Source organism: Trichechus manatus, unplaced genomic scaffold, assembly GCF_000243295.1.
Source record: "Trichechus manatus latirostris isolate Lorelei unplaced genomic scaffold, TriManLat1.0 scaffold00093, whole genome shotgun sequence".
NCBI lineage: Eukaryota > Metazoa > Chordata > Mammalia > Sirenia > Trichechidae > Trichechus > Trichechus manatus.
Genome location: NW_004444029.1, coordinates 8733371 through 8759245, shown reverse-complemented (window position 1 = coordinate 8759245; position 25875 = coordinate 8733371). Strand labels below are relative to the sequence as shown.

Genomic DNA, 25875 nt, shown 5'->3' with positions numbered 1-25875 from the left:
AAAAAAAAAGAAAAGGTTGAGAAGTTAGAGGGTTGACATGTTGTGGGGTTGTTAACCAATGTCATAAAACAATATGTGTACTACTACTGTTTCATGAGAAACTATTTGTTCTGTAAGCCTTCACCTGAAGTACAACAAAAAAAAAGAATTAGCTGAACTCAATGTTAGAATGGAAAGAGTTGATTCTAGAACACAAAATGCACAAGCAGCCTACTTTCTATATTGGGAAGGCCCAGAACAGGGAATCCTGAGATCCTGAGTGTTTGGCACTGTGTTGCCTTATAACTAGTTTCTGATGTACACGCTTTATCACACTCCTGCACTTTGCCGTCTCTCTTACCCTCTTTGACCTATTCCTCTCACTGGCTTCCTTCTATTTGTATTTAAACATGCTCAAGGCTCTTCCATCTAAAAACTACTCTGCCTTATCCCAAGTGCCTTTTCAGCTACGGCCTTCTTTTTCCTCTTCACAAATTTAAAGAATGAATCATATTGAATGAATTACATTCATTTTCTACATTTTAAAAATGTATATTGTTTAATTGAGATATAATATCCATACAATAAACACGCTCATTTTAAGTATACAAGTCAATGAATTTTGACACCTGTGTAATAACCACCCCAGTAAAGTTATAAAGCATTTCCATCACCCCAGAAAGTTCTCTTGTGCTCAGTTGCAGTGAATAGCCCCCTCCCCACACCTGGTTCCAGGCAACCGATGATTTACTTGCTGTCAACATAGATGAGTTTGATGTGTTCTAATATTTCATACAGATGAAATCATATAATATGTACTCTTTTGAGTCTGCTTCCTTTGCTCAGCATACTGATTTTGAGATTCATCCATGTTGTGCATATTTTCTCCATTTTTCACCAGCCACTCGTCCTCAGGTGGTAACCATTACTAACAGTATGGTGTACATCAAACTGGTTTCTGCTCCTTCACTGTGCCTCCCAAGTTACCTTCAGGTCACTCATCCCAGGGCAGCCCTTTCGTTCCTTGTTTGCCCTCTAGGGAGCATTTAATACTATTGACCACTCCTCCTCTTCCCTTGGCTTTGGTGACATGACCTTCTTCTGTTTTCTTCTCTCTACTCATTGTCTCCAGTCTTCTCTTCTGTGTATCCCTTATAAGTTGGTATTCCTCAGAGTTCAGACCTACGTCCTTACCTCATACTTTACATGCTTTCCCTGGGTTATCACCTCCACTTCTAAAGCTTCAATTATCATTAATATGCTGATAAGTCCAGGCCAGGCCTCCCTGCCAAGCTATAGACCTGTATGTCCAACGGCCTAGCACACTGCACCACTTAGATAACTCAAAGGCATCCCAAATCCAATGCATCCAAAATGGATCCTTATCATCTTCCCCTACAAATCTCTTCTCCTCTTCTGGTATTTCCTATCACATCACTGGCACTATCTTTCACTGTTGGTCAAACCAGGGATCTGAATTATCCTTGATTGCTTCTTCACCTTTATATCCTCCGTTAAACCATCACTCAATTAATTAGATTCTACCTCCTAAGGATCTTTTGAATGTCTATTACTACTATCCTAGACTACCTGCTGCTGTCGAGTCGACCCTATAGGACAGAGTAGAACTGACCTATAGGGTTTCCAAGGCTGTAATCTTTACAGAAGCTGACTGCCGCATCTTTCTCCCACAGAGCGGCTGGTGGGTTCAAACCGCCAACCTTTCTGTAGCAACCAAGTGCTTTAACCACTGTGCCACCAGGGCTCCTATCCTAGATCAAGATCTCTTTTACTTCTTCCCTAATTGGTCTCTTTAACTCCAATCTTGCTCTTCATCAACCAATCCATCTTCTATTATGCACAGATCTGATCTTGTACTCTCCTACTTACAATCCTTCAAAGTAAAACTTTAACAAGGGTTTCCAGGATCTGGCTCTGCCAAACCTCTTCAGCCTCATCTCTGCCTACTCTCTTCTTGTATTTGACAGTCCGGCCACAGAGAAGTTTTCAGTTCTTAGCAGCCATGGTTTTTCTTTCAACATTTTATTGTTCCTTTTGCACAGAAAGCTTTTCTCCCTAATCCTACCCTCCTTCCCTAATTAATTCCTATCATTCTTCAAATCTCAAGATTAAATTTCACTTTCTCTCTTTTCTTCCTTCAACAAACATTTTAGGATGCCTGTTACGTGTAGCAAAAACAGTTAAGCACTCAACTACTAATGGAAAGTCTGGCAGTTCAAACCCACCCACAGGCAACTTGGAAGACAGGCCTGGCGATCTGCTTCCGAAAGGCCACAGCCTTGAAAACCCTATAGAGCAGTTGTACTCTGCACACGTGGGGTCGCCATGAGTTGGAACTGATTTGACAACTAAAAACAGTATGTGTCAGTCAAGGGTGCCCTTCTTACGCTTTTACTCTAAAAAAAAAAAATCTTTGAAATTCTGTTCTGCATCTCTCCCCCTCCCACCACCACTTTTGATTAGGATTCTTCTGTGGAATCTTTGATCAAAATGTTCAGTAACGGTAGCCAGACATCGTCCAGTTCTTCTGGTCTCATGGCAAAGGAGGCAGTTTTTCATGGAAGCAGTTAGCCACACATTCCCTCCTGACTCACCTTCCTCTGTTGCTCCAGGTAACAGAGACCAATTGCTGTGTCCTGGAAGGCCACTTGCAACTTTTAAGACCCCAGGCACTATACAACCAACTAGGAGAGGGAACAGTATACTAATGGAGTTTTCTAATAAATAAAAGTATCCTTCTGCTTGTGTTTAAAAAAAAAAAAAATTATAATAAAAGTATCCTTTATGGGCTCAATACTCATTTAAAGGGATTTTAGGACTATGATTGCTATTTCATGTAAATCTCTGTTGATCCTGCTAATAAATTATAAGTCAAGGCAATGCATATAAAATTTTACTTAAAAAATTACCATTGTTTCCTTTCAAAGTCTCTAGAAAGTACCTATGTCTCATCTTTAGAAATTAATACTTTACAAAAAAAAAAAAAAAACAAACGAAAACAAAAAACATCAGGGAAAGTCTCTGATAGGCATTTTCTGTTAGTTCACTACTCCTCACAACAATGCTATAGGATATTACTGTTATCTCCATGAGAAAAGAGAGATTAAGAAATAAATTGCTGAAAGTCCCAGGGCTGCTCTTGGAGGGAAGGCAGCAGTGAGGAAAAAGGGCGTCCACACGGTTCCGGGGGACCCTGACACCCAGTTTATCGGGGAGTACTGGAAGGCTGGTGCGCAGTGGTTAAGATCTCGGCTGCTAACCAAAAGCTTGGCGGTTCGAACCCACCAGCCGCTCTTTGGAAACCCTATGGGGCAGTTGTATTCTGTCCTATAGGGTCGCTATGAGTCGGAATCGACTCGACGGCAAAGCGTTATTCGTCAGAAATAACTACCAGTTTAGCTACGAAGACTGCTAATCCCAGTCGAACCGGCGGGCAGTGTCTCTACTTACTTCCGTCGGGGGCTAGCCCTCTGGCACACTGGGCTAATTTGTGTCTCTGATTTGCGAGCACCGCGGCCGGCGACTCAGCCCGCTGGCAGCTAGAAGACACAGGCTGACCGCCTCAGACAGATCCCGCTCCGTGTCGGCAAGGAAGCCGAGTCTCGCGAGATCTGGGCACGGCGCGGGCGCGGCCAGCGTGCACACGCCTGCGAGCCGTTAGGGCGGGACGCCTGTCGGGCGAGGTGGGCGGAGCCACTACGGTTGGACGCCCGTTGGTGGAGCCCCCGCGGGAAACGAGCGCGCGCGAGGTGCGTGCGCGCTCACGTCGCGGCGGCGGCGAGCGGCGTCAGCGCTCTGAAGGGGGGCTGACGGCTTGTGGCGGGTGGCAGTGCTGGCGGCGAGATCTCGCTTCCGTCCCAGGACCCGGACCAAGCGAGGGGACCAGGGCTGCCTTCGGGGCCGCTACCTTCCACGCACCCGTCGTCGCAAGGCGCGCAGCCCGGACGCTCCCGCGGCCCTCCGGCTCTCTGTGTTTACGCCGTGAGGCGGCGGCCGCCGCCACCGAGACAGCGTCTCGTCTCCCCAACCCCTTCCCCCGTCCCCCCCGCCCCAAGGCCCCGATCTGCGCCCACCCCCACCCGGCCGCCGCTTCGCCGCCGCCATGTCGGCGCAGGCCCAGATGCGCGCGATGCTGGACCAGTTGATGGGCACGTCCCGGGACGGTAAGCCGGTGCCGGGCCCCGGGGTGGGGGAGGGGTGGGTGTGGGGCTAAGGGCGCACCTGGGCGTGAGTGTGTGTGGTGAGTAAGGGGCTCCAGATTGGTACCACGAGGGCCCGGCTCCCGTCCCGTCCAATCAGGGCTCGGCAGGCGGGTTTGGGGCGGTGACCGTGCGGATTGGCGGGAACGGCTGCCAATGGGGCAAGGCGGGGCCTGGAGGGAGAGGAGAGTGTGCCTTTAATGTTGACTTGGCTGGAACCCGGGAGCCCACGACTCCTGCGCAGTCGGCCGTCCGTTTCTCGCTGGTCAGGCGCTTGCGGACCGCTAACTCCTCCGCCCCGGAACTCATTCCTTAGCTTAGAGCTCTGGGGTCCTCCCTCGCCGCCGTCCTCCAGGGTCTCGAGCGAGAACCCCTCCTCCTTTTCGTGGGTCTGCAGGAATCCTCTCCTCTTAACCCCGCCCGGGGATGCACTCCTGGGCTCCGCAAACCACCATTCTTGCGGGAGAATCTGACCCAAACCATGGTTTCTTGAAGTGGGTGCGTTTGGCCCCATTTTGTGAAAAGAAAAACTCTATGGTCTTTTTCGGAGAGACCTCCATTTTGTTAAAGAATTTAGTAGAGGCTTCGTTCAGTAAACATTGACAGATTTTGCATGTGTCCCCACTAGAGCCATTTTGAAAATCGGATGCCCAGTGAAGTAGAATTGAGGGAAGCCAAGATCCTTTGAGGCACTTAGGTTAAAATCTGTATAGAAAACCACTAATTGCCGGATTATCCTTTGTCATGGAGTTTATGAACAAAAAGATGAAATGCTGTTGCTTTTCTTTATGATGTTAGTCGTGTACTCTTCCAAATTCAACTAAAACCCATGCTAATATGGGGGAAAGGTCTAGTTAAGTACTTTTCTTTTAAAAACAAAAAACCCTTGCTTATTTTTATATGTTGTCTGTTAAGGCAAATAGTTTCCAAGCCACTTAAGAAATGTTTTCTTTCCCGACAAGTTTTCCTTGACAAGGCACGCTTTTAAGTTTAGTTTTTAATATTCGGTCTTAAAATTTACCTGAATGCTTTACAGTAAAGCAAAATATGTGAATAGATAGGGAAAAAAGCCGTTTACTGAAATCAGATCTTTTAGCAGCACGTATTTAGATTGGTTTCTCAGAGTTTTAATAAAAACCCACATTGAAGCGTTTCTCCTTGGAACATAGAGACAAGCAGGTGTAGATGGTAAATCTACGGTTGGTGTGTAGAAAGCAGGGAAAGATTGGGAAGGAAGTGGTGTTATTTGTTTAGTAAACCTTTTGGAAGTTAACATTAAAATAACATAATTTTTCATGTTTAGATAAGAATGGTTACTTTATAACTGCAGCATGTCTTAACATTGCTCCTTTTCCAGTGTGAAGAGGGTATCCAGGAGGGACCTAATCTAGGATGTTAGCCGCCAGAATTTTACTTAGTAAAGTTATAGAAATCTTTAAAGACTTATTTAGTATGATCTTTTTAATCCCTGATGGATACCGCTTTTGGTACCTTCTGTATGGACTGGATTTCCTAATTTTACTGGGAGGGTAGTTGACTCAATGTAACGTGTCATCACCCATAAGTTTCTGAACCAGGCAGCCCATGTAGTATTGCAAAGCTAAATTTACTATATGTGTATATATACGTATGTATATATACTTTTGTGTATGTAGTCAGCAGAAACGTGGATTTCTTAAAATCCGCTCTGCTTTGTATACAAATAAATTTATATTTATGTGTCTGTTACTGGATTTTTTTGCCTTCAGACTTGGAGGATTTATCTGTGAACCCATAGTTATGAAGCCACGATATCATTTAGTGAAATGACTGGATTTTCACTGCTGTATTGGGCCAGAAGCAAGAAACATAGTACTTTCAAGGAAAAGAATTGAATTTTTTTTAGCTATTGAAATTAGCTCTTTTATGTATATAACAAGAATCAGAACATTCTTTTCCTTTTTACCAGATATTTTATGAGTTTACATATTTCATTTTATGATTCAAGACGTTTATGTAATTAGGATTGTTCTTTCTTAGCATATTGCCAACTTCAACTTAACCACGGGTAGGGGAACATGGATGCATTCCTGAAAAACACCATGTAATTTGAAACCATATAATGGGAAACTTTGTGTTGAACACAGAAACAGCTTGCAGGGAATGCTGTTGGGTGTCTTTGGCACTAAGAGGTGGAAATGGGATCCAGGAGGTGGGAGAAAGCTAGAAAGGGTAGGTAGAGGGATCTAAGGCAGCTTCTGGCTTTGTTTGTTTTTAAATCCCAGAGACTTAATATACCGTCTTCTTGGATAGTGGGGCTCAAGGCGACAATAACCCTCTCAACCCTTAGTGTCTTGTCTGAGGGGATCTGAAGTGGCACAGGAAGTATCAGAAGCTCTGGTGATCACTGGGAAAACTTTGCTTCTCTTTCTCCTCCCGCTCCCCTCTACCCCTCCCAACAGCTTTTAGTTCCTTTTTAAACTCCCTGGAGATTTAGGTCTATTAGTTAAATCTACCTTATTTTGAATTATTTAAATCAATCACCTAGATTACCTAAACTTCACTGAAATCCTCAGGAATAGGGATTTTGGTGGCAGGGAAATGGACAGGTAATTTTGGATCACTGGGCACTTCAAGAAAGGACAGGCCTGGGTGTGTGGTGGACGTGGGGGGCTTTGGACAATCAGAGGGCAGCATGATGGCACTGGGAGGCTGGGCAGGGGGATGACCAGGAGGTGGGAGAGGAATGCATAAGGGAGGTGGGAGGGCCAAAGACAAACTTTGCCTTCTTTGCAATTTTGCCTAGGGCCCTGGTGGTGGCAACCGCCTGTGTGCCACTGAAAATCGTGCCGATGCCTGGCATACTGCATAAATGGAAGCAGGGTACCGCGTGAGTTGAAACATTGGTCACACTATATAAAGTTTGTATATGTGAATCAGTGTAACTCGTACCCATGTAACTGGGGGTCTGACTGTATTTGGATTTTTCTAATAAGGCATCATGGGCTAAGGAAAAGAGCACTGGGCTGAGACTCAGGAGACCTGGTTTCTAGCCCCAGCTGTACCTCTAATTGTAACCTTGGGTAAGTCACTTAACCTTTTTTGCCTCAAGTTAAATCTATAGTTTGTTAAATGGGAAGACATACTTTCCTATGTTATACTGTTGAAAAATACATATATTTGAAGTTTTTTAGAGGGGAGGAGCAGTTAGTAGATATAAATTATTAGTATCTTATTTTCTCTCAAATTTAACATAAATTTTATAAATATCTTTCTGTTTTAATTGTTAGCATTAATATAGGAGGGAGAAGGATAGTTGCTTTCCCTGAACATATTCCATTTGAAAGCAGGAAGGAGCAGCATAGGAAAATTCAAGGAGCTATTTGAGAATCATCTGTGTGGTAGTTGGCAGAACCCAATGTCCTTGCACAGACTATAGTCGTTTTTTGCTAGGTTGGATTAATTGCAAGGGTATCACCGAAGAAAGCCCTTCTGTCAACAGATACAGTTTGGTAATGATAAGTCTCTGGTCCTGACCCAAGAAAGGTTTGAAAAGGTGCAAAGGATAGGAATTTTTGTTTACAAAATTGAGGGTTTGGATTTAGATTCCACCCTAAGTTTAGATACTACAGAGAAGTTACAGAAGGTGGTTCTGAGGATTCCATTCCTCTTAATTGCTTATAATGTTTAAACGGAACAGAGACCATCTCTGAAAGGTTGTAGACAGGATAGCAATGGTAATATGCCATCTGAAATAACCAGTAGTCTGTTGGAATGTGGTATGGTTTTTATAGCATCTTCAGTTGTCCATTATGGTTAAGGAATATTTGGGGCAAGTTAAAGCTTTCAGGTAATTTTAGCTATTTTTCATGGCAGTCTTTCTAAACTGTATGATATACTTCCTCAGTTGAGTATATTGATCATAATTTTTCAGTTTATTATATTGTGTGATAGTTATAGTTAATGGAATGTAAAATTGAAGGGATGGTCATCCTAGGTGAGACTCAGAAAAATACAGTTCAGAAAATCATTTACTTGTTTCTGATATATTTCATGATATATAATTATAATCTCTAGGATGTTGCTGCCTTTCTGCAAAACTAATTATTGAATCAAAGATTGAGGTAGTGTTTCCTTCAGTGGATTTTCTTCTTTATAAAATCATCTTTATTGTAATCTGTGTTCCTTGATTTATCATCAACATTGAGAGTATTTTCTCTTAATTTTTGTCATTAACATCATAGACAATATTCATTTCTTGGTCAGTTGTAAGCCATTCTTCTGTTCCACTTGGATTGTTCATTTTAAGTGGCGGAGGCATAGCCCTCAACGTACAAGCACACGTTTTTGAAATAGTAATAGGGTATATCTTGATCGAGAGCCTGTAAATTCTTTTTCATTATAAGAAGTTTCAGAAAACATAAGGCTAAACAATAGTTTGAGTTTCCATGAGTATTTGACTTTATGAGAGTTCCAAGCATATTGAAAACACTGAAAGCTCTGTTAGCACCTTCATAGTGAATCACTTAAAAAAATTTTTTTCCTTATTTTGAATTTTGAATTCTGAATATTAGTTCTATCTACAGAGCAGTCCAGAAAAACAGTATAAGATGTTCTTTTACTTCAATAAAAAGATAAATTGAAACCAAAGAAAAATAATTTTGTTCATCTCTGCATAATGTGTATTTGCAACAAGTAGGTTGTCATATGAGGATAAATGGTAGCAGGCTTCATGTTCAAGATGGTTCAGCAAGGTAGCAGGAATGCAAAGGCAAGTAGATGTCATGGATCAGACAGAGTCGGGTTTAGTGAGCCAACTAGTGTTCGATACCAGGTGGTTCATGCAAGCACTGAAGCTTATAGTTGCTGAGGGTACAGGCAAGTAGTGGGATTGAGGAGATATATTTTCCTTAACTTTTTAAAAAAGAAATAAAACATAACAAATAAAGTCCTTTATGGTCCCCTTTGGAGCCCTGGTGGTGCAGTGGTTGGGAGCTTGGCTGCTAACGAAAAGGTCTGCAGTTTGAATCCACCAGCCACTCCTTGGAAACCCTGCTCTGTCCTCTGGGGGTCGCTGTGAGTTGGAATCGACTCGACGGCAGCGGGTTTGGTTTTTTGGTTTTTATGGTCCGCCTCAGAGTCTCAGTCCTTTTCTGGAGGCTGTCCTTCTGATTTTGCTGTGTATGCAGCGTGACACAGTATTTCTGCTGTGTGTTTAGAGCTCATGCCTCCTTCATTGGTAATCTCCGTTTTTCATTTGAACTTCCTCTCTTTGTTATTGGGCTGTCTGTCACCTCTGTTCGTTGATGGCTCTTGTTTCTTTTCCTTTTCCTTTCTTTCCTTTGCTTGTTGGTTTTAGATTTGGGGAGGCTTTGCTTGGCTTTTATAGCTATCACCGACCAGTGAAAACTTGTCTTTTTGAATAGATAAATCCCCCAATCACCTTTTCTTTGATTCTTTCCAGCTATTTCTTCGTAGCCAGAGGTAGCTTTCGTTAGTTCTAATTTTGTGTATAGAAAGGTCTGGATGATAGAAGGCACAAGACATCCAGAATATGGTTGTTACTGTACCAGAATTGCAGCTCTGCAAGTATCAAAATATAAAAATTAGCAGGCTGCAACTTTTTAATGACTGAATTTCTTTTATGACATATCATAAAACAAATTATATATAGCCCACTTTTAGAACTTAATTTTTAATTGTTTACTCAAGCTTTTCTAATGTGTCTTTTAAATCTGAAAAGAGAAATACCCTGAGAGATTTCCTAAATCATGTACCCCCAGACATGAGATTGGTCCCTGCCAGTGGCCACGACCCTTTGCTTATAGAATGGGAGAAGATGGGCTGGGGGTGGAATAGAACCCTTGGGATGCAGCTACCTTACGTTTCCATCATCACCATTCTGTTAGCTCTTAAAAGACCCTGCAGGCGTTTTCTCCTCCTACCAAGGCTGTCTCCCAGTTGTGTTCTTTATAATGTAGCTACACGGATAAGTGGGCTAGTAGATTTTATTTAAAAAAAATTATTAATCTTTGATTATATCTAGCAAGAATAAACTTATTCTGGAAATTTTTTCTACGAGGGGCATTGCATTTTTTAAATTTCTGGGCTTGTCATGGGGATTATGATGGGGGTGATATTAGTATCTATTTATAATTATAAACTTGTAGGACTGTATGAACCAAAAGAGTGAGAAGATAGCCTGGAGGAAAGGAACGCTGCCATTCCTACTCAGTGGGACTTTATAAGTTCTGTTAGAAAGAGATGACTTGATACTACACTTGGAAGGAAGACTGCAATAGTTGGCTTTTCCCACTGCCATATTTGGCTTAGTGCTCTTATTTGTGTAATAAATGTATTCCTACAACGTTTAACATGTATCAAGTCACATTAACCGCTTTCAACGCATCTATAACCATATTATGTCAAGGTGTGGTGGTGAGTCGTTTTGTAAGGTGAGCCTTCTGTGAACCTTTGAAATTTGAAAAAGAAGTTATCAAACAAATGCAAACATACAGTGGATTAAACTGAGTGTATTAACAAGGGAACATGAAGTAAAGGAGTAATAAGAGTTTTTTTTTTTTTAAAAGATTAATTATGAAAGAGTTCGTATAGGTGATTTTTAAGCTGAATTATAAAGGAACAGCCAAGGTAGGTGGGAGAAGTTGGTAGAGTTGGTGAGAAAGTTTGAAGAGGGTACAAAAGTGATCAGATGGGTTCCTCAGTGCAACAGTCACCATGCAGTAATAGTCCCCTGCTTTTACTTTGACTCCACATGAAGACAAGGTTTACTTGAGCACTTCTTAAGGTCTCTTCCTGCCCTGTACTAGACTAGAAATTTTAAAACCAGAAATTGGCCGTGGGTCTTTATGTAGTTCCCACATTACTGTGTCTTCAGTACTGTGTACTGTGTACTTAAGCTGGAAGAAATGGTTGCAGGAGGGGCATCTCTGCATTTGAGTGTTTGAGGGGACAGGGATACTGGAAGTGTTAAACTTGAATGCTGTACCTCTTTCTAGCTCTCAGTTTCCCTGCCCTAAAGGGGTGCTGCTCTTCAGAGGGAAGGGGTCTGCCCTGTCCCAAACCAGTTGTGACGCTCGGCCCCTATCAAGTGTACCTGTGGGGAGGGCTTCCCTTGTCCCGGCTCCATTTGTGGACTAGGGTATGCTTAGATGTGCTTGTATGCTGCTGAATGTCTCTTCTTTCTTTCCCCTAAGCTAAGCTCCAAGCTAATGCTGTACAAAAGAAATACTAATTGTTTTTATAAATTGCTTGCCATTAATGCCTGATAATGTGCAGTAAAATAAGGATTCTGCATACCATTAAATATGTCAAATATTACAAACTTTAAGATTCCTTTAAAATTATAATACTAAACTCAGTTCACTTTTGCTCAGCCTTCACCGTTGTTGATCACATAGCATGGGCATCCACTCACAGCTTAGAAATACAGGGAGCATCGGAGAGAATGGGTAAAGTAAAATTTTGATGTTTTTAAAATAGCACATGCATCTATGAAAGTTGATGTGGTTTATTGTTTGGGAGGGAGAGGGTGGGTGGGTGACATGGGAGAGGTGGGTGTTGGGGAAGTAGCATGCACCACGTTCAATACCATCTTGGCTGAGGTTTTAAGTGTTACTACTAATACTTAGGTCTGGTTTCATCTCAGAAGGCAGGGCCATAAAATAGCAGCGTTGGGGATTACAATGGAGCTATTTTTCCCCTCCCAACAAATGGGAGGGGATTTTGCAAACAGCAGTGTTTTACTACAGTTTGGGCAGGAGCCCTCTTTCAGTGGCCTGCCCATATTCCCCAGCGCCACCGTCGGCTCTGGCTGAAAGACCTGGAGAGGAAGAGCATGCATTCCAGTTTTTATTGTGCGCCCGTAACTCACACGGCCCCAGATAAAGGTTAGGGTTCATGGAACTCATGAAGGATTGAACAAAAGAGGGAGGTAAGAGAGTTCCTAGTTTGAAGATAGTAGCTTGGTAGGAAATAATAATAAAATTTTTTGCTGCACCATGCAAATGAAAAACACTTTGCCTCCCAAGTTGCAAACCAAGTTTCTAATCATAGTCATTTACAAAGCCTCATTAATTACTGTGCAGGTTATAGGGAAGAGACCTCCCTGCTTTTCTGGGAAGGGCTTTTTGTTGTGTTGTTGACTGAAATGATGGTCAAATCTCTGCCCTCTCATTCTTAAACTTTCTTTCCTTTCTTTGTCTACACATTTTTTAATCTGGGTTAAGAAGATGAAGAAACATTATCTAAGAAATCAGGTTTTACTTCCAAAAATATTCTAGCCCCAGCTTTGCCATTCTCCTGCCTTAAGCTGTTTGACAAAGCTGAATATGTTCTGTTTACTGTTCCAGACCTTTCTGCTTCTGTAAGGTTTGTTGAGGAGCCCTGGTGGCACAGTGTTTAAGAGCTCGGCTGCCAACCAAAAGGTCAGCGGTTCAAATCTACCAGATGCTCCTTGGAAACCCTATGGGGGCAGTTCTACTCTGTCTTACAGGGTTGCTATGAGTCGGAATCGACTCAGCGGCAATGGAGGGTTTTTTTTTTAGCTTTGTTGAAGATATTACTCCATTTCAAATGCACGCTTGTTTCCTTTGATCAGAGTCCTCTTTCCCTCAAAGTTTGCCTTCTACTTATTGCATTAAGCCTTTCCAGCCTCTCCAGTCCTTGCTGGTCATTTTAGTCTTAGAATTCCTGAAGTACTACCTATTTGAAACACCCATTTGACACTTGGATCATGCTGCTTGTATTATTACTTGTTAATTCATTTATATGTCCTATTTCTCTGGCAAAATCATGGGCTTCTTGAGGATAGAGAGCTTGTCTTATATAACCCCTTATGTAACTCTTTGTAACCCCATTGCCTAGCCCAGAGGGTATGTTCAAGAATAGATTTGAGTTTGTGATTTAGATCCAACCTTAGTGTAACAGAGCCCTTTTTTTTTTTTTCCTTTCTTTCTTAATTTAGGTTATTTTTTTATTTGAATGTATGCCCAGAAAACCCAAAGATACAGTACATCAAATTCATAAAATAATCCTTTGTATTATAAGGAGATCTGGTTCATATTTGTTCCCTATTATTTGAAACTTTTTTTTTTTTTTAAATGGGCACTGTTCTGCCTAGTTTCTTTTGAAAAACATGGTTTGGGCCAGATATCTTGACAGAAACTGAAATCATTAGTGTTTTTATTTTTAAATTCTTTGTTTAGTTGATTATACTTTCATGTCATAAGTCCAAATCAGTTTATTACATTCTACATGGTAATGTAGCCAAATTATTTGAAAGTGTTATCCTTAAAGTTCCTTAAGTAAAACTTAAAAAATATCAATAAACAAATATTCAGTTGCTAGTCCCTCTCAGGGTATTTCTGTATCCCAAATTATTAGGGTTTTATTAAACGTTTCTGTAATACACAGGCTAGTAGTATTTGATAGCTGTGTTTATTGTTATTGTGTTTACTACAGTTATCAAAGATTTATAAAGCACCTATTCATGTGTAGTGAGGAGTTATTTTAAGGTGTTTCTTGGCATTTATAGAACTGATTCTTTTTTTTAAAGCTCACCAGGAGTACTGTTAGTTATGTTCATATTTGGAATTGTTCAAATTTTATCCGATAACTGTGTCTTCAGGGCACATATGTCTTAATAGTAGATTTAATGCTGTTATTTCTTAAGCAAAAACAGTCACCCTACTTGATTAGTAAAACTTCTGTGAATCTTGATTTTTTAATTGTAAAGCCTGGCTTATAGTAAAATACCCTTGAGCCATTAGTTTAGCAAAGTGCTGAAATGATTCTATATTGCATTACCAAAACCTAGGTACCTGTAGCAGGAAGACTCCACATGTCTAAGCTGCTTGTTTTGTTTTTTCCTCCTACTTTTAAAAGTTGCATTATCTTTCATTTTGTTAGCATAACTAAGTTTCTGATTTGACACAGATTTTTCTTTTATGCTAGGAAGCAAGAAACCTCTTAACAGCGTTGCCGTTCTGGTGTGAGCTTATCGTATAATACCATTCTGACATGAGCTGAGGCCTTCGCCAAAGTCTTGGTGAAACACACTTTTTAACGACACTTTTTTAACCCCAGCTGGCCCAAGGACCACTTTCCAGAGCTGCAGCCTTGAACTTTTACTTGTTATCAACCATATTCTTCTCTGGGGTCACACTTGTTAAGTCAGTATTTAAAACATAAAACACGCTGATTTTGTTCACTTTTGTTTTCATATACGAGAATCTTTACAGTCAACATGTACTTCTAGATGCTGTATTGAAATTGCTGGCAGAGTCTACTCTGTACAAACTGAACAATCTGGCCCCTTGTTTTATTTGTAAAGGTTCAATGTATCTATGCCTGCCTACTTCAATCTGCAAGGGAGTGTCAGAAAGGCCCCGCATTCGCCGAGCCGTGAGTTATCACTAACTTTTCAGATGTGTTAATGAATGTGGAACAAAAGCAGTTGTGTTTCAAAGAAAGAAAGGACCATCCAAATAACTTTTATTATAGTAGCAGGCGTGAACACTAAATGGATAATTCCAAGTTGTGGTGTCAAAAATAACCTACTTTAACTAGAGACTAGCCTCTAGAAAACCTATTGTTGAACTGCTATGAAGCTATTATTTTAGCTGTGTACTACTGTTGATGAAATTTTATGTATCCTGGTGAAAGATTAAAATGTTTAATAAGTCTATTTAAACAAGTTCAAACAATTTGAACAAAATCTTGCCCCATAAAAATGGCCGTATTTAGTTGACTAAAATAAGACCATAATAAGGGGTAAAGTTTAACTTTATTATTCACATGTGAAAATGCAAAAATTAATTTAAATCGTTGAATGACTTCCTTGAAAGTTTCTGGAGTGCTCTGGGCCTCATGTGAAGTACAAAGGTGTTTACAATTTGTTTTGTTGCCACGCAGTTGTTTTTGCTTCCGTAATTCACCAGTAGGTTTTCACTCATCAGTGATGACATCAAGGTTATTACCATTTGAGGCTAAAATAAAACATATTTCTTAGGGCTTATCATTCTACATAGAAAGAAGAAACACTCTTAACGAGTTTTTTCTTTTGTTTTTGCAAAGAAATCCTAAAGAAAATAGTTTGAACTAACATTTATATTTTGTTATTAAAGCTAGTTACCTTTCTTACTCTTGGTTTCTTTAAGGTTTCAAGTAGTTTGCCATATTCGATAAGCAGGTTGGATGCTTCTGTTGTTTAGGAGGTATACTGTGTTATGTGAAGAGAGAGTGAGTATAAACGTACCCAGTTTGGCATCAATAGCACAGACTGCATAAGATGTGGAAGTATGGGACCTTTGGAGGCATTAAAGTGAACGTTTCTTTTAGGCAGTATGCCTTTGTTTGACTGGTGTGTAAGTCCTTCTTCCAGGTTTGTACGCTCTTAAACACGTTATTCTACCCTCTCTAACTCCTCCCAGCAGCAAAAGGGAGACACTACAGCTGGAACAAAATAGTGGAAGAAATGGCGTCTGGGGTTCAGTGGGGACTCGCAGTGTGTATGCAATGCTTGCCCAGATTACTTTTTATGTTTTTCAATTAATGTAAATAATTACAAAATAAATCAATACGTAGTGTCAAGAAGGGAACGCTATATACCAATAAGTAGAAACTCTTCTGGTGGGTCTTCTGCAGTTCGCTTAACCTCTTGGGGCTTCAGTTTCCTCATCTGCAGTATGAAGGAGTTGGACTCTGTAATCTTTAAGGTCCATTCCTGCTCTAAAATCCGATGCTTTTCTGAAGTACTCTGTTTAACAGAATGCATTGCTTTCCCACTTTGACTTTTTGAATTACGTGTGCAGTACACATACTGCAACTGCATGTTGTCTAAAGTAGTTTTTCTGTAGGATGTTTTATAAAAAACTAATCCTTCTTGAGCTGATTTATAAATGTGTGTGTATAGAGCCACACATAAAAGGCTAGTGATAGTAGGAATCTTGGAAAATAAATACTTTCCAGTTGTCTAACCTTGAATGTTACCAACTTTTCTATATTACAGGAGATACTACTCGTCAACGAATCAAATTCAGTGACGACAGAGTATGCAAGAGTCACCTTCTCAACTGTTGCCCCCATGATGTCCTCTCTGGAACTGTACGTATTTATTAAGTCTCATGTTTGATTACTGGTATACTACCAAAATGAACTACTTGATAAAATTAATCTACTTGATGAAATTATACAGTAATTTTTTTTTTAACACTATGGTTAGAGGAGGGGATTTGCATCTCATTGTTTATTTATTCAGGTTGATGATCTAAGTCTGCAGTAATGGGTTTCCTTTGGTGAAAGGAAAGGCAGTACACAACATGGGGGAGGTCAGCACAACGTAACCAAGGCAAGGGAAGACATTGAGAGGTACACAAGAATAAAAGGCAATGAAGGTAAATACTATAACGTACATAACCCTGCAACAACGGTAGTAACAAACAGTAATTTATGAGTGGATACATAGGTAGATATGTATGCTGAATAGGTGTGGGAGAACATATGGGAGTACACCCATGTGCATATATAGGTTTGGCTGTGAATATTTCTACATGCATACTTGTTATGTGCTGCAAGTATATTCATATATGTAATGGAGCACACAGAGGACACAGTCATGGAAACAGCCTAGACATAATCAGACACGATAATGAGTTACTGGGCTTGAAGACTAAGGACCATAGTCTCGGGGGACATCTGGGTCAATTGGCATAACACAGGTCATAAAGAAAACGTTCTCCATCCTACTTTGGTGAGTCACGTCTGGGGTCTTAAAAGGTTGCCAGCGGCCATCTAAGATACAGCCATTGGTCTCTTGCCATCTGGAGCAAAGGAGAGTGAAAAAACCAAAGACTCAAGGAAACAGTTAGTCCAGAGGACTAATGGCCCACGTGAACCACAGCCTTCTCTAGCCTGAGACCAGAAGAACTAGATGGTGCCTGGCTACCACTACCAACTGCTCTGACCAGGATCACACTAGAAGATCTCTGTTAGAGTGGGAAAAAAATGTAGAACAAGACTCAAATTCATAAAGATCATACTTATTGGTCCGCCAGAGACTGGAGGAACCTTTGAGACTATGGCCCTTAGACACCCTTGGAACTGAAGCAGTCCTGGAGATCACCTTTCAGCCAAATAATAGGACTATAAATAAATACTAACACACGTGAGGAAAATGCCCTTGCAACAGTCATCTGCATGAGACCAAAAGGATAACATATGTCTAAAAGCAAAGATGAGAAGGCAGGAAGGGGCAGGAAAACCAGCCAAATGGAAATGGGGAAATGAGGCTGGTAGTAGGAAGAGTGCTGACACATTGCGGGGATTGCAACCAATGTCATGGGACAATTTGTGTATAAACTATTGAATAGGAAACTCATTTGCTTTGTAAACTTTCACCTGAAGCACATTTTAAAATAAATAAATAATGGGTTTCTTCATTCACAAAAGGAGTTGGTATGTATTTCTTTATATTTCCATTTTTCAGAGCAATTTTTTAAAAGCATTTCATATTTTGAATACAGAAGCAGTTATTGTGATACATGGTACTTGCACTTTCAGTTCAGAAATAATATAATTGACTTTTAAAATAATTTCTTTTGCTATCTTAGGCAAAGTACATTTGTATCCAAAAGAGTATACATTAATGTTAAGATTTGTGCACACTTATATCATAGAATCATGGTGGGGAGAATAAAGTAAACCACATGATGATGGACCTCTGTAAATGGAACAGGATTCAATTCACTGACTTTGGGATTTGGTTGAAATTAACTACTCACTACAAGTAGCTTCCCTTCAACGGGCTGATGGTGGGGGTCAGTGAGGGCTGTGCTAGTAGGAGCCCAACTTTGAGAGGCTTCATTTGTCAGAAATGACTGAAATGAAGACAAGATTTCTGACCTCCCTTTTCAGAGATGATGAGTTTCTTTAGCTTAAAATGTCTAAAATGTTTAGATGAACAGTTTCTTCTTTGATAGAATTAGATTAAGGACTTAACCCAAATATACAGTTATCAGGGCATATACAATAGGACACACTTCTGCCTTTTTCCAGTAGGAAGGACAGTTGAAACTGTATTATGTTAAAAAGAGCCCTGATTTTTTTTTTTTTTTCCAGCGCAGTATCACAAGACAAAAAAATCCAGTTTCTGAGCACTTGAATTAGGGCTGTGAAGATGATAAGCAGATAATAAACGTTCATATCTACTCTTTAGAGTTTCCATAATTATTTTCTACCGTGCTCTCATATGTTAATTATCTGTAGTATACTTTGATTCTCCACATTTACAATTGTATCAAATTTAACAGTTAAACTCATTTTGTCTAATGGCTAAATTCAAATGATTTTGGGAATATGAATAAGGTATTGATTAATTTATAAAATGGCAGAATTTAGTTTTTATTTTTTAATACTTCACAACCAACCATAACAAGACTGACTTGTTATTGTTTTGATCAAGAGTTGATTTTATTCAGACATGGCGTGAATAGTAGAAAGCTCACATCATGGTTGTACTTTACATTTTGTAAGGTACCTTTTTATTTAGTTCTCAAAACAATTCTGTGAGGTGTTTATCTACAGTTTACAGATAAGAAATCAGCCATGACTATATTACATGACTTATTCAGAATCACTTAGTTCTGTTAATTTAAAACTGGAACCAAATCCCAATTTTCTGATCTTTTATCTTGCCCAGCATGTTTTCTACTTGGCAGAGAATATTTCTTATATTCTTGTTAAGTAAAAGGGATGAATGGTTGGTCTTAGACTTGCCTTCTTGTAAAGTTCCTTTTTTTTTTTTTTTCACTTATGCTTTAGGTGAAAGTTTACAGCTCGAGTTAGTTTCTCATACAGACATTTATACACACGTTGTTATGTGACCCTAGTTGCTGTCCTACAATGTGACCACACATTCCTCATTTCCACCCCGGATTTCCCATGTCCATTCAACCAGCTCTGTCCCTTTCTCCCTTCTCATCTTGCCTCCAGACAGGAGCTGCCCATTTAGTCTCTTGTGTCTAAATAATTGAGTGGTAAATAATTGAACTAAGAAGCACACTCTTCACGAGTATCATTTTATGTCCCATAGTCCAGTCTAATCTTTGTCTGAAGAGTTGGCTTTGGGGATGGTTTTAGTTCTGGGTTAACAGAGTCCAGGGGCCATGCTTTCTGGGGTCCCTTCATTCTCAGACCATTAAGTCTGGTCTTTTTACTAGAGTTTGAGTTCTGCAGCCCACCCTTCTCCTGCACCATCAGGGACTCTGTTGTGTCCCCTGTCAGGGCGGTCATTGGTGGTAGCTGGGCACCATCTAGTTCTTTTAGGCTGATGGAGTCTCTGGTTTATGTGGCCCCTTTTGTAAAGTTATTGCTGATCAAGTATAAGATGCACATTTTTTTCACATTTAACATCTCTGAGATATGCATCTTAGAATTGATTTTGGCGAAACATTTTATCTTACTCAGTAGCATTTTTGTTACGGTACAGAAAATAATGGTAAAGCTTAAAATTGATGATGTTTTAGATTAGGCACTTACCGGAGACTGGGTGGAGGGAGTGTCTCCTTTTTGTCTACTTGATAGGCAAGACATTGTCACATGTAAGGATGGGGTCAAATAATTGTGAACCTCTTTCAGAATTTAAGCAGAGGTTAGAGGACTGGCTGTAAGACTTTGTGAGACTCCAGGGTTGTCATAGTGTGGAGCCCTTGAGAACTTGAAAATCCTCCAGAGTGTGACTTCCTTGTGACCCTTACTATTGCTAAGAATGGCTGTTGATTCTGTGTATAGAATGGCTTGTAATAATAAAGCTGTGACTTCTTTAGCAACTAATAAACACTGCTTTTCTAGGACAGTCTTGGTTTTTTTTGAACATTTTAATGTAGTTTAGGTAATAGTTTACAGAGCAGATTAGTTTCCCATTCAACAGTTACTACACAGCTTGTTTCGTGAGATTGGTTGCTATCCCCTCAGTGTGTCAGCACTCACCCCACTTCCTCCCTGGGGTCCCCATGTCCATTTGCCCAGCTTTCCTGCCCTTTCCTGCCTTCTGAACTTTGCTTTTGGGCAAATATTGCCCTTTGGTCTCCTATTGATTGATTGTTCTGGGGAGCATGTTCCTCATGGGTATCATTCACTTTGTAGGCCTTGAAGACAGCCTTTCTAACAGTTCACACCTCTTTATGTTGAAGATGCTGGTTCCTTTCCTTTTTACTTGTTACATGAAGAAGGAAAAGAACTGAATTGTAGCTGTTAATTTTATAGTGCTTTTTCTTTGTTAGGTAGAGGTCACATTCTGTTTTCCTGACCTTGTTCCTTAGATCTGTCACTTTCAGCAGAATGTGACTCACCAAAATTCTAGATTGTTTAGCAGAAGAATACACAGAAATATATTCCTTGACTTTTTTCATTATAAAGAAGTTAGACTTTATATCAAGCACTTGGAGAATGTATCTAAAAATGTAATTGGCATTTGGTATGAAATTTTTGTGGAGTTCCGTTTGATGAAAGTGTCTCCATCACGTTTTGCCTCCGATTAGCTTGGTATAACTAATTCTTAGACTGAAAAATTAGTCAGAGACAGTACAATGTAGAACAGAAAATCAAAATAATTATATGTAACTTTAAATTATGATTTTTATAAGAAGCATGAATATTTCTTATAGCTTGGGAAGTCAGTGTACATCAGAGGCCTGGGTTATTTTCCAGTTCATCTGGAATATTCACTTGTTTTAGTCTCACTCTTTCCCCATTTTTGGCACACTTGATCTCTCCCTGTTCTCCCTCCCCGTCACGCAGACAGTAGACATCGTCCCCTTTCAGATGCAGGCACAGCACAGACCTAAGCAGAGTCGTCGCTTCTTTCTCCAAGACTTTATTTCTGGTGCGTACCTTTCCCGGGGAAAGATAAGGATATTGAAGTATTTACAAACAGTCTTTCCACTTAGTTCCTAATGATCTGGGAGAAAGTTGGTGATAGCAGTAATTCACAGAAGGCATTAAGTCAAAATTAGAAATGGTCACAGAAGCCTGAAATTAAGATCTGCAGACATGGAAATGTTTACTCTCATAATATGCTTGCCCCAAACTCAGAAATGGCCACTACTAATTTTATTATAGCCCTCATCAGAGAATGTAATTTTAGTGTTGACAGGCCCTCAGCGTTTTCTAGTCTAGAGTCATCATTTTATAGATGGGAAGAATGAAGGCTCAGAGAAATTGTGCTTGTCAAATGTTTCACAGTCATAGAATCACAGAGTATTCTGTAAATACCATGCAGGAATCTCAGATTTACATGAGTCTAAATACTATTCAAAATACAGGGGGATGAGGTTGGTTTGTTAGTATTTAAGATAATGCAGTTACCAAGGGCAGTGACTTTCAGACGCTTCTGGTTATCTGTAGGCATCTCACGGACTAGGGACATGGAGCTAGGCGAAACGCTTCTGTTTCAACAAAAATTTTACATATTTTAAATGTAGGAATTTTCCATGAATTTTTGTTTTCAGAAATGACTCTGCTGCTCAAAAAGGGGGGGGGGGTTGAAAACTAATCTTAAGAAATAATTAGGGACAGGGTTAGGGATTTTGACATTCTTAAAGTTACTATTAAAAGTTTATCTGCCTTTTTGAAGGGATTGGATGGGAGTATTGGCTGCTCAAAAATTCTGACTGACTTGATTTTATGATGTCCCAGTAAGTTCTGGGTTTTATCCAAAGTGCAATTTTTACTAATTGAAACTCTTTATTGCTTCTCTGACTTTCTGTTAAGGCTTGGTCTAAAATCAGTTAATTGGGTACACACAAACCTGAGTGCTTAAACTGCTGAAGTCTCTTTGATAGTACATACGAAAAGAGCCATGAACGTATGGAGAAGCAGAATAAGTGATCAGAAGTAGACCTGCACACAATTTCCTCACCCAGCCGCTAGCATGTAAGTGTCCTGAAGGCAGGGACCTGGCTTCCTTCAGCGCTGTATCCGCAGCATCTAGAGCAGTGCCTCTCGTCGTGTTGACTGAATAATCGATCCATCCAAAAGCAGAGTGCTAAATAATTCTGTTTCAAAACAGACCGAGTTTCAGAGATTAACGAATGTTAATAGTAAAGCTGTTCGCTTTTAATAGATAAGGAGCTAGAGAGCATCTTGGTTTTGTTGAGTTGCTTATCAAAATATGACAGCAGTTGGTTACTCATGCAAGTATACAAAAATTAGGCCATAGATTCTTTCTTAACATGTAAATAATCCCTTCCCCAGAAATGGTTTTTAGGGGGGCTCCTTTGGTATTTAACAGGTGTCTTGACAGTAGCCCAAATTACTGGCTTGATTTTTTTGTTTTTTATTAAATATGACAGCAAACTTCTAGAGCTTCCCAGGTGGCAAAATACCTTTTTTTCCCCCCTCCAGACTTGACTTGGAGATGTGTATTATGTCTTTTTGCTTTGTGGATTTACTTGTTTGTATTTTGTTTTTCTCAGTCTACTAGAAAAATACATTCCTTTAGCAAGCATTTGTGTAGAGTCTCCCAAAACCAAAAAACACTTTCGGTGCCTAGCAAAGTAGAGGCTTCCCGGTGGATAATTTAAAAGTTACTGGAAACCCTATGAGGCAGTTCTGCTCTGTCCTGTACGGTCACTATAAGTCAGAATCGACTCGAAGGGAGTGGGTTTGGTTTCTGGGGTTTTGTCATACTTTAAAACCAAATCCTGAGTATAGTTTGGAGCTTCGTTAGCAAATGGGCACGTGAGTATTCTGAGCTGTTCAGTTTGAGGTACACATGCCCTTTTCTGTCATTCTGAATAATCTTACAGTCATTCATATTTTAAAAAATTATTTTTAATGTTTAATTTATTTTTGAAACTTCAAATAACAACCAAAATTAGAGCATAAGACAATCATTCATTTTTAGATACTTAATATACTTTAGGCTTATAGAAGTGATTTTTTTTTTTTAAGGTGACCCAGAGACCATGTGTTCTAGAATCTTGTTCTGATTTTTTCTTTGTCCCTAGTTGAAGTGGTCAGCACATCCATCCATTATTTGAATTAGTGGTTAAATACAAATACATATGCATCTAGGTATGCTGAACTATCTGGCAGTGGTGTCTAGTCTTCATAAATCAAATACGAATTGATTATATTTTTAATTTTTATTCTACAGTATTATTCAGTCAGTCTGAGGGAGAAATCTTTTTTTTTTTTAACTTTTTTTCCTATTGTAAAAATACATATAGCACAACATTTACCAATTCAACATTTTTAAGGTGTACGGTTTAGTGATTATCAATTATGTTAATCCTGTTGGACAACCATCATCAATAATCGTTGCTAAATTTCCCATTTAACTTTTTTAATAGAAAATTGCAAACATAGTGAAGTAGAGGGCCAGCTTCAATAATTATTTTACACATAGCCCACCTTATTTCTTTTATCATTATATGTCTCTTCTCCATTTAAAAAAATTTTTGAAGCATGTCTTAGATCTTGGACCTATTATTAGGATGGTTCTTGAAACTATAGATGGAAAGTAGCAAAGACAGAATACTCCCAAACAAAGCAGAAGGAGGAGGTCTGTTGAAGCAGATTGTGTTTTATAGTCTGGTAACCCATTGCTGTTGATAAGTTCCAATGTCATGTTTGTTTTTCTGTATAGTGATTCTCAGTAAATGCTATTAACTAAGAACCAGGAATTATGCTCTCAGTAATCCCTCAACCTTTTGGATATTTTTTAGAAAAATGTACAGTTTTGTAAACTGCATTTTTAAAACATCTGAAGAAACTAGTGTGTTGTCTGAGGCTGTTCATTGAGAAAGGGAAGATGGGGATATAAATGCATCATTCAGAGCATGTAGATCTTAGAACAATGTAGAAAAATAGATGGTAATAAATGAAGACTTGAAACAAGCAAAACTTTTTATTGTATAAGTGAGTAACCACAAACATTAAAATATATTCTGACTATTTTTTTTTACAATGGGATGAGTTCTATCATGATGTACAAGTGGCAGGACCATATGACTTAGCAAAATCCTTTCTAGTTTGTTGATTCTTACTCATTAAGGGAATTTTAAAAAGCATTTGATGTTTACTCTGACATATAGAGTTAAAACATTTTGAATATATATTACCCCTAAACTTTTTTGGTCTGTAAGGAATACAGAAATATATATTGATATATTTAGATAATATAACTTGTAAAATTTCCAAGTTTAGGTAGGTGGTTTTGATTTTTTTCCCCTTTATTGTATTAACTATAATAGTGTTTTGGGTGCTGGGATTTAGTAGGTTGGAATTAAGCAGAGAAAATAAGTAGAAAAGGGTGCGAGAGTGGGATTGATTTGATTAATAAGGGCTGATTGGAGAAGGTAAAGAGAATTTACAGTATTTGCTTTTAGAGCTGTTATTTCTAAAGTCATATCACCAGCAAGTACAAGCCAGTGATTGTATAACTGTTTAAAAAAAAAAAAAACGGCTAATTTTAAGTGTAAAAGCTAACCAAAAAAATTCTCCTGCAAGAGGTGATTTGTTTATTTTTTCCATCTCTCCCAGAGTAGTGCCAATTGCTAAGATCAGCATTCGTTCATTTAACAAGTACTTACTGAGTCCCTGGAGTCCCTGGGTGGTGTAAACAGTTAATGCAGAGTCGCCTGCTAACCAGAAGGTTGGAGGTTCGAGTACAGCCAGAGGCACCTTGGAAAAAAGGCCTGGTGATCTACTTCTGAAAAATCAGACATTGGAAATCCCATGAAGCACAGTTCCACTCTGACATGTAGGGTCACTATGAATCGGAGTCAGCTCCGCGGCAGCTGGTTTGGCTTTGGTGCTCAGTACTTGCTGTGCGCTAGGTGCTGGGATACAGAAGTAGGGGCTTACATTCTGATGCGGGAGGCACACAGCCACGGATGAAGAGAGGCAGTGTGATTTTTAGGTGGTGGTAAGTGCTCTGCCAGAAAAGCATGGTCGGGGAATTTAGAGTGTCTGGGTTGGGGGGATTCTGACAGGATGGTTGCGGAAAACTGTTTTGATGAAGTGACATTTGAAGAGATCTGAATGTTGAGAAGAAGCCAGTCATGCCTGACATGGGCTCCTTCCGCAAAACCTTTGGGTGGTTCCCTATTGTATATAGTCAAAAACCTGAAATCATTAATCCAGGCAGCCACTCCCAAAGTCTTTTCTGCTCACCTGACTTACTCACTGTTGTCGCACTATTTCGTCTTGCCAGTGTGCTTCTCACTTTTGCTTACCTTTGTCTCTGCCTGGAATACCCTTTCTCCTTTCTAAAAAGAAACCCACTGCTGTTGAGTCGATTCCGAGTCATAGTGACCCCATAGGGTTTCCAGGGGAGGAAGGGAAGGTCCAAGAGGTAAGGATCCAAGTGTAGCTGACTCCTGTTGTAGAAAGCAGGGCTGGGATTGGAGCGGTGGATGAGAAGAGCCACACCCCAGGCCTGGTTTATGATCCCTGTGCCCTCTGTCCTCCTGTCATGCTTTTATTTCACTTTTTCTCATGCTGGTGTGCATTCCAGTTGGAACTTTACTGTTGTTGCTACCTAGTCTTATGTTCCTTGCTGCCTTTCTTCTCTATCTAAATTATTATCATTTGTTGCCTTTTTGTGTTTTTTTTTTTTTTTTTGCTCTTAGCTTTTCTTTGAGGTGCTTGAAGTAGTGTAAGAATATTTCCA

At 39.8% G+C, this 25875-nt stretch overlaps 1 protein-coding gene across 10 annotated transcripts in view; it reads left to right on the top strand.

Annotated features, from left to right (window-relative positions):
- The first annotated feature begins 3712 nt into the window (after positions 1–3712).
- Positions 3713–25875, top strand: part of LUC7L2 (LUC7 like 2, pre-mRNA splicing factor) — a 51808-nt gene continuing 29645 nt past the window's right edge. Inside the window, exons 1-3 of one of the 10 annotated variants that reach the window (XM_023736883.1) lie at positions 4143–4163; positions 6985–7261; positions 11576–16304. Coding sequence is in view for 4 of the 10 variants with exons in the window: in XM_004382386.2 (XP_004382443.1) it covers positions 4103–4163; positions 16210–16304 (156 nt within the window). In the remaining 6 variants the exon portion in view is untranslated. Of the gene's footprint in view, positions 4164–4236; positions 7262–9224; positions 16305–20996; positions 22131–25875 lie in introns of those variants that run through there. The other 9 variants (XM_023736886.1, XM_004382386.2, XM_023736888.1 and 6 more) reach the window with 9 other exon arrangements.